Source organism: Venturia canescens, chromosome 1, assembly GCF_019457755.1.
Source record: "Venturia canescens isolate UGA chromosome 1, ASM1945775v1, whole genome shotgun sequence".
In the NCBI taxonomy this organism is placed as follows: domain Eukaryota; kingdom Metazoa; phylum Arthropoda; class Insecta; order Hymenoptera; family Ichneumonidae; genus Venturia; species Venturia canescens.
The window spans coordinates 20,779,990-20,789,745 of NC_057421.1; the positions used below are offsets into that span (position 1 = coordinate 20,779,990).

The window sequence follows — 9,756 nt, forward strand, 5'->3', positions numbered from 1 at the left end:
AATAGCGCTATTTTGCATTCGACTTGGCGTTGTAAACGCTACAAGCGTTTACATGGGTGTTAATTAGCGTTATTAACGCTATTAACACTGTCAGCGTCCAAGTAGAATGTACCAAAAAATTTAACCTAACACCGAGTCTAGTTCCAAATATGTTAACACAGATGTGGCTACGGTCGTTTTCTTCGATAAGGAAAAAAGATACGACGACAGAGATTCTCAACTTTGTTGCCAGTCGAGTAAAGGCATTTACATCTTTACCAGAAACATTTCAACCGAAATTTGATTGCACAACTACCACATATCAACTCTGCAGAACATTCTATTCGTAAATCTATAAATCGCAACGACTGTATCATGAAAATAAATAATATGAAAATATTATATCTAACGGTTCATTATTTGAAAAAAATACTTTCATGAAATATCCAAACGTCATCCTGACGTTCACGTGTTTTGATCATTCAATCGGCAGAATGTCTACATTTGTAACATGAAAATCATTTTTCATATTTCGCACACTCATATTTTAAAAAAAATCGTTGGTGCAGTTACTCACGGTTACTGGAACGGGCCTCGATCTTCTTCCTACCTTTTTCTCCCGCGATCCTTGCGATCTCCGTTTTCCTCGACGATACTCTCCCTCTCCGTCTTCCTCCACGATCCTTTCGGTCTCCCTCTGCCTCTACGATTCTCTTGACGTGCTCCATGGTTCTGATTATAAAGAACTTTCCACATATTTTCAACACACTTTTCTTCTAATGTTTTTTCGTTCTCCCATGTTTGAAATTTATCATTTCACCTTTAACTTTTGTTATCACTTCACCGTATCGCAGAAAATCGTAATCGCAATTCATTATCACAATTTATATTTCCGCTGGTTTTTTTTTCGAGAACGAACTTGGATATTTATTCACCAAAAATTTAACTTTATACCGACGCGAGAGAAAAAATTCGTTATTTAATTGTACGACCGATTGAATACGAAAATTAACATAAACGAAAAAAAATATCTCCATTTTCAGGGAGGGTTCTTCTTTGCCTACTTTTCCCTAGGTTTTTTTCCCCAGAAAACCGTTTTTGCACAAATGGATAAGCCAATATGTCGAGTAACAGAAACAAGTGTATTAACAAAACCTGTACCACCGTTTCATAGAGAATCGAGTGTGCCCGCGTGCGTGCACGCGTGACCGGTTGCTCGCGTCCTATTGTTAGCATTTGACTAGTTAAAACTATTCGTAATGCTGTACATAGCTGCGGTTATACGCGTTGCGTGCATTGCTTAGCGTGCAGCGTTTGCAACTCCGACTTATCTGCATGGAATCTTGCCTGCGCGACTTCAAAATGATACAGAAACTGTATCGAGCTCGGAACTGTGTCAAACTATCCGCTGTAGAGTAGATTTACTGACTGTCCGTCTTCGCTTGCCGACAACCCCATGGCTTTAGGACCGTGCGTTAGGTGCTTTGCTTTGCGTTGCGTTGCTCGGGGTATGCTTTGCATCTTAGCTCGCTTGCGGACACGCGCGCGTGCGAGCATACACAAGACTCTCGAAGCTATGTTACAGGCGTCACTAAACTCTTTCTGTTACTGGCCCTTGCCTCGATACTATTTTTCACGAATTACCAAAATTTTATAAATACTCATTCATGTGCAAATTTTGTAATAATAATAACATCGAGTGCGAGGACTTCTCCATCGGCTTATCTATAGTTGCGTCAAAAAAAGGAATCTCAGAAATTAAAGAAAAAAATGTATATTGACAAGGAGCGAATTATTATTTTTTATTCAATTTCAACTTTAATATTCGTTACGTTGTGTTTTTGTGTCTTTTATCGATTCGCACGATCTTAAGTTCTTTTATTTTGTAATTTAGATGACCGATCAGTTGCTTCACCGAGATTAAATTTACTGTTAAAATTATGAAATAACTGTTAAAGTTACAATAATTGATAAAATTATGACCGCTTCCAATTTTGATTGGTTTCTATTTTATTTGTTTATCGATTGATTGAAAAAAATTAAATCGTAAAAAAAGATTATTTTAGTTATTCAGGATAAAGTAGGATTCCACGTGTCGTATTTCGTGCCCCGTTTTCTCAATGCACTGAAATATACAATGAGTAGCGATAAAAGCGCGCTCACATTCGACACCATTCCTCACCCTACGCCCGCCGGGCGGTGAGTGAAGCGAAAAGGGAAACGTGTTGTGCCTCTCTCCTGTCTTCGTCCAGCCCTCGGGCCGGAGCTCCCCCTTCCTGTGCGCGCCGAGCGGCGTGAGTGAAGCGAATCATGTTGCGCCTGCGCCTCTCCCCTGTCTCGAGCTCCGCCCGTCTCCCCTCTCTCCCGCTGGCTGACCGAACGCCTCATCCCCACTCCGCTCTGCTACTACGCTATAGCGAATAGTCCAAACACAACCAAGCGTAAACGCGTGAAACGTAAACACGTGAAGAACGAAAACAAACCGAACGAATTATCCAAAATCCATTCGTAAATATTCACCGATTATTAATTGCCATAATTATCAATACACAAAATTGTATGTACCGAACCGTTGAATAAATTATGATCATCCATTATACATTATTTGTGGCGCTCCAATATTTATATATTAAGGTATTTTTATCAAATTTTAATTAATATTTTTTTATTTTTAACCTGGAAAACTACTTCACCAAAAAAAGTGAGGTAGTGACGTAATATGATAGAACATTTTTGGAGTAGAAATATTTTCTGGTGGACATTTTTTAAATTATTTATTTTCATGGTACAGTCGTTGCAGTTTATACATTTACGAATAGAAATGTTCTGGTGGAGTTGATATGTGGTAGCTGTGCAATCAAAATTGAATTCATGGTGCAGTTGTTAAGGGGTAGTATTTGGTCATGGTAGAAATATGAAACTTGATTTGTTGGGTGTAGATGAATTTTGGTATAGATGTTTCTGGTAGAATTAAATTTTGCTAGAAATGTTTCTGGCCGAACTGTAATGTGTCGTTTAACACGAAACTAACTCTTAAATTCAATTACCAACAAAATCGAGAGAATCTCTGTCGTCGAATCTTTCGAAGAAAACAACTCTAGCGACATCTGTATTGACATTTGAAACTAGACTCCGACTTTAGGCTAATGGCCGTTTTCTCTGACGCGGTTCAAACTCAGTTCAATTTTTTTCATATAGTTTCGAGATAGGATGAACCGAGTTTAAACTCAGATTAACGTTGGAGAAAACGGGCATTAGCGTTATTAACGCTATTAATGCTGTCAGCGTCCAAGTAGAATGTACCCTTCATCTTTATTGCGTAAAAAATTATGATGGATTATATTGGAACTTTAATACTCGCATTATTCTTTTATCAGCTTGAAGGTGACTTTTAATCAATTACATATAGGGAAACGCATCAACCATCAATAAAAGGCGCGAACTTCAAAATTTTTCTCCCGAATGGCTATCTTCTTCTAGGTGATGTTATCCATTGAATAAAGTAACCTTTTTACAGAAATTAGTAGGTCAATAATTAAAGAAAAAATTTTCGAATATATAAAGGGCTGAAATTTGGATGGTCATTTGTAAAATTGTGAATTTGTGAAAATTGTGGAAAGTCGGATCCGGCGATTACAGTAAAAGAATTGGGCTTTGAGGAATAAATACTTTCTTTAGAAAAAAAAAAAAAAATTACTCACTTTACATAAAATGTTTTTCTTTTCATAATATTTTTCTAATGAATGAACATGAGAGAAACTTTTTATGCCCGAAAAGATTCGTGATCGTCAAATGATAACGCTTCGAAAAAAAATTAAAAATCCAAAATTAGTCGGCCAAGTTCACGGAGGTATGATAAATGTCACGTCCCTATTTCCAGGGCCGTATATATGCTGTGTGCTGCTGGTACTGCTGTTGACGAAATGTAAGAATGGTAAGAATCCATGAATTACACCAAGTTCTGCGCGACGCGCTCGTTTCCCAGGGATCCGGGTCGGTAAATGCGCGTGTATGCTTTATGAGTCTGTAAAAAGGTTTCATGGCATAAAAATACAACTAATATAAAACATTTTCGTACAAAAAGTATATCAAGGGCTTAAGCAAGGAAGATCTTTGATTTTTTTTCAGTCGAATAAACAAGACAGGGCCCGTGTATCAAATATATTTGATAAAAATTGAACGGAAAACGTGTTCGGTTCTCGCACGAGGTGACGAGAGTACACGCGAGAATCGGAACGACTCCCGCTTCAAGCGGCCGAGCGGCGCATATATAAAACACGTACGCGCACACTCATTCGTGAAATACCAAGGCACAGAGAGTAGCGCGACATAACCCGGTTTCTTTTTTTTCCTCTTACACGCAAAATTTCTGCGGCAATTTCTACTTCCCCCTCCTACCCTTTTTCCGCGAACTTCCCTGTTTCCCTGTGAGCACGAAACTTGTAAATTTTTCTCAGTTCATTCGTATACCATCGGTAATATTCTTACGGAAGGAACGAACAGGGAAAGGGCGTTATCGTCAAACGCTGCAAACAAAATACGGTGGTCAAAGTGAATGGTGGTGTGTGCAGAAAGCTCAAAGAAAGTGTTCCATTGGAAGCGAGTAGTATCTTGAAGACACGCAACGAGGGAGAGTCCAAACCATACGTGCATATATTATTATACACACGCGCTATATACAGACATAAATACACATAGATATACGTGGCTTGTGCACGATAATATCAGCGTAAACGTGTAAGAAATATGGAACATGCGGGCGGTGACGGTAGCAGCGATGGGGATGGTGATAGACGGGCTCCTGGACGTGGAAAAGGACGCGAAGGTTGGTCACCTTTACAACAGCATCCTCAGGAACAACTCAGGCGACCTCATCAACCGAACAATGCTAACCAAACACCAGGTAAGTCATACAACGATTGACGTTTTTTTTCGACACATTTTATCATCTCAAACTGTAACAATATGGCAATTATTTTTCTATATATTTTCAATTGAATATTTACATGTAAGTTTAACGCTTGTATTATTATGTTTACTGTATCTCTATATGCGACAATAAATGTGTGATGTGTGCATAGGCATATACATCCTCATTGTTGCATATATCCATATATAAATGTATATATGTCTGGATGCAAGTAAACAGCTATGTAAGCAAGTTACTGAAAAAAATCTAATAAACACATTTTTTCTAACGTAATTATTGCTCTATACATTTTGTAATGTTGTACGTTGTCAACACTTGTTGAACATTTCTTCAGTATGTTTTGTAAGTGAATCCAAAGAAATATCTTCTTTTTTTCATTCAAAATTATTATTATATTAATGGACAATATGAAAACCGGTTCAGTGGGTTGCTAATGCTACGAACTTCACAATCATTTTTCCAGGATTTCACTGAAATCAAGCATTGCAATTTTGAAGCATGAGTGTTTCCATATCAATATGCTGTATTTATCCTGCTATTGATTAATTGATTCAACAAGTATTTATGCAATTTTTAATGTTGGAATATGCAAAAAATCAAAAGTGACTGTTTTGAATGTTATGTTGCTGAATTGCAATAGGGAATATATTTGTTGTCGATCACATTTTACGATTTTCAAAATTTCCCAAATTTTTTGTACCAGACTTAATGTTTGGTCTCAAAATAACATAGAACATAGAATAACATAGTCTCAAAATATCATAGAACAGTCGACTGTTTAAAGTAGGAAAGAATACTTTACATGCAATGCAAACTTTAAAAGAATCAAATATGCTTCAGTGCTTTAATCAAGAATGTGTTTGCACATTGAAATAATTAGATCAATAAATTAGAGAATTTTAAGAGAAAGAACTCTTCTGTTGTATTATAGATCTTGAAAATAGTCTTGCATTTTTTTTTTCTTCAAGGTAATCCAGATGAATGCAGAGAAAAGGGAGAGGCAGGTTCATACGAAGTACGGAATTCCAATTTATCTGCCAATGCCGCTGTTTTTGTACCCAGGAACCTTGGACCTACTGCTGGAACAGTACGTATGGAAACTAACAGGACTTGATCTTGGTGAAGATCGAAAGTTGGCTCCAATCTCCATGATTATTTTCATTCAATTTCTGTACAAAAAAAAACTTTGAAACAAACCTAAATTGAACCACAAATGAATTCTGTCATATTATTTCAGCAGGAATTTTGGTACAGACCATCAGCTCAGGATCGGATAGCGCTGGCAAGAAATCAACAACCTTGTCCTCCTCAGCAAATGCATCGTCCGATGCAGCAGCAGCATCATTATATTTCTCATCACCAGCAACAGCAGCAACAACAATACAGCTATCAAATGCAACAAATGCATTATCAGGGTCAACAGTATGCTGATCCGGATGCTGGGATTCAAGGATATCTCCCTTATGAGGGAGGTTATAGAAATTACAATAGACCTCAAGCAAACGTAATAAATTTATCATTCTTCTTAATTTTTGACCTATCAATTATTTCGTCAAATAATAATCATATTATCAATAACACATTGAGAAAAATTCTTCCGTCTTATTTTTCTGGAGTGCATATTTAGAGAAAACTGAGAACATATATTCTGGCAAAATTCTCATTTTTCGTATTTCCCACGGGAAGTATGAAATCATTTTTGTTTCACCTTCTAATAGCCTTAACCAAAGTTTGACTTAAAACTGTAGTCAAAAAATACGAAGAAGTTTTGAGCAATATTGAAAAGAAGATATTCAGTTGGAATTTAAAAATGGAACGTTCGTCATACACTCTGTCCATTAATTCATTAATGTTTCTCGATTTTTGTTAGAATATAAACAGTTTTGACAAAGCTAAAAAAAAATGAACTTTGAGAACGTTGAACTTCATCATGAAAAACGACACTAATCAATCTATGCTATTGTCTGACAAGGGTTCCGAGCGATCAGGGGATAATAATCAAGTAACGACTTTTGCTGGAGTCTTGCGACAGCTGGAAAATGCAATGGATACATTAAACAGAAGTCCTGGCCAATTTGATGATTTAGTTGTACCGCTTGTTTGCAGTATAACTCCTCATTTAAAGAATTCTAGTCATACTCAGGAAATCGTTAATGCTATCATTAAACAGGTAAATTAATTAGATATTAATTATGTTAATGCTATTTTTATCTTTTTATATATTGCAGATACAAGAATTCACGTCTTTATTTACACCTATTTGGATTATTTCTCTTTCACAGTCGATCAGAGAAAGTAATTTCCGATACAGTGGAGCTCGTTTGTGCGCTCATCTCGACGCTGTGGACTCCCCTTCCGATGATGGAGAATCCATTTTCAGGACTGCCCTATACACTAGGTAACTGCCAATTTCTCTTCATATCTTAAGCACGTGCAATTTTTTCTATGGTAACGTTTATCAATAATAAATCCTTTTTTAAATAAATTCCAGATGTCGCGAGGATACCGAATCCGAAACGTTACGTTGGCAGGAAGAACAAAACGAGAAAACTTGCCACGGATTGATGCTTTGTCTCGCAGAGCTTGTAGCTCAGATGGATCAACCCGCAGCTTCTGTCCTTGGCAAATTGTTAGTTCAAGTTATTTCGGTGACGCTCAAAAATCCAGGACCGAATTCCGCTAAATTAATTTGTCAGTCACTGAAGGTAAGAAATATGAGTGATAAAATTACATGACAAGAGTAACGATAATAATTAAAATAAAAACGAGTTAAAATTAATTCAAATATCTAAAGAGAAAATGATGAATTTTTATAAATATCTGATCAATTAGAATTTCTTTTCAATTCCAAAAAGTTTGTCGCATTTCACTTTGTGTTACGAGCATTTCTTTAAACTTTTTATCGTTCGTTTCTCCAAAAACACTCACTTTTTCCTCGCACTTTATCTGCCACAATGCTATTAATTAATGAAATTGCACCCAAACACTACTATAAAATTCATTAAACTTCGTTTTCAACAATCAGCTAGCGGGTCAATATTTGGAGAGAGACAGCAGTACGAATCGTGAAGAGATCGAGCGAGTTATGCGAGAACTGACGCAATTGGTCACCGAGGGACGTGTCGATGTTCACATAGGTCGTATGGTGAACAGCGTTCGTGAATTGCGTAGCGGGAACTGGGGGCGTGTCGTCTCGCACGGACCTTCAACGGTCGAGCCCAGCACGGCTGTTAACGAACAACAAATTCCTCAACATTTGTTCAACGAGCCGGTCCTTTATGGTCCGGACGGTACTATCCTGTCGGCCGAGGAAAGCAATTTTTGCCAGAGTCGGGCGACCGCTGATGGAGTCGGTGACGACGGTGGCGATGGCGGTTTCGATATGCGGTACGTCACCACAACCCTTTCATCTCGAAAATATATTTTTATCATATACCCAAACGTTGAAGAATAAAGACTCGCGAACAAGCACGCGAGGTCAGAGAAAGAGGAAAAAACGGATTATCATTTTTCGAGTATTTGTACAGGAATCTGCAGCTTTTAGAATATTGTGCTAGAGATATTTCTGGAACGAAGATCCGATGACAAATCGAATTTAGTCATGGATCGACGATAGTACGTATTTCATTGATCGAAAGGGAACATTTAATTTTTTCAATGAAAAGCATTGAAAACGTGCAAATTTAAACTTCCGTGTAAAATGTACTTGAAAAACCATTCCATCGATTCTACCGATTGTTGTGATCTTGATTTTTTTCTTAGTGAAAGCTCGAGTTGCAATGAAAATTAATAATATTCGATTACCATTTCAGTAAATTCGACGAGGAAGACGAAGATGACGTGATTGCAGCGGCATACGAAGAATTCCTGAAGTTAACACCCAATAAAAGTGGTAGTAGCGTGGTAGACAGAGGATAGTCGCTTCGTTTTAGGCACTAATAAATAACAATTATACAGTAATCGACAAGCAACTCGAAAAAAAAACAAAAACAGGTTTTTTTCCTTATAAATTTACACACTTTCACGAAAGATCGCACGAGAGATTACAAGATATCGAGAAATCTTGTTAAGCAAGTAAAATCGAAAAGTTCGCCAGCAATTTTGTCAAGAATACAACCGACGAAAATCTGATCCCCAAGAATCGTCAGTTCAACGACTTAACATTGCTCTTTTTATTTTTTAATACACCCCTTTATTATGTACAATTATGAAAATAGAATAAGGCGGAATCGATCATGATTTAAAGTTTGTAGGTTATATACTACATACGAACATGTATATGTATATTATATATGTATATTTAAGAAAAAAGAAACCGGATAAACACTACGGAGTATAAACAATGGGTCGCTTAAGATATCGTCTCGTTCCATTATTCCCGATAGTCGGCAATGTATACGCTCTGAGGGATAACAACAAAAAGAAAAAACAAACATGAAATACTACTCTAAATTAAATATTAATTCGATGTACGGAGCAATATGTGCGCTCGCTGTCAATCCACACCCTCATCTAATGCCCATATGCAGCGGCACGTCAGCTGGCATTTTATTTGTATCAGTATACATCACTTATGTACGGTAAAACAATAAACAAAAGAATTATGTCTTTTCGTTCATAGAGGTGAAAAAAAACAAATGGTACGTCGTTATTATTACTCAATCACTGTACGCGGTCCGTTCATTTGAAATCTGTTTATTTTTTGATTTTTTTGACTGGAAACATTTTTTAATGTTGCTAAATATACATTCTATCACAAAAAATGCATTCTTAAAAATTCATTAGAAAATCGTGCTCACCATGGCCCATAATTATTATTGTTTTTGACTCCGAAAGGTCTATTTCGG

General features: G+C 36.8%; 1 protein-coding gene across 2 annotated transcripts; it reads left to right on the forward strand.

The window, feature by feature from the left end:
- The first annotated feature begins 4,068 nt into the window (after positions 1–4,068).
- On the forward strand, positions 4,069–9,547 carry LOC122412768 (Poly(A) binding protein interacting protein 1). 2 transcript variants are annotated; one of them, XM_043422602.1, is made up of 8 exons: positions 4,069–4,882; positions 5,878–5,996; positions 6,150–6,413; positions 6,882–7,079; positions 7,192–7,307; positions 7,401–7,614; positions 7,935–8,296; positions 8,722–9,547. In XM_043422602.1, the coding sequence occupies exons 1-8, from the start codon at positions 4,726–4,728 to the stop codon at positions 8,825–8,827; spliced, it is 1,536 nt and encodes a 511-aa protein (XP_043278537.1). In that variant the 5' UTR covers positions 4,069–4,725; the 3' UTR covers positions 8,828–9,547. The 2 variants fall into 2 exon arrangements, with proteins under 2 accessions (XP_043278537.1, XP_043278527.1); XM_043422592.1 differs by having other exon boundaries at positions 4,082–4,882; positions 6,147–6,413.
- Positions 9,548–9,756: the final 209 nt, after the last annotated feature.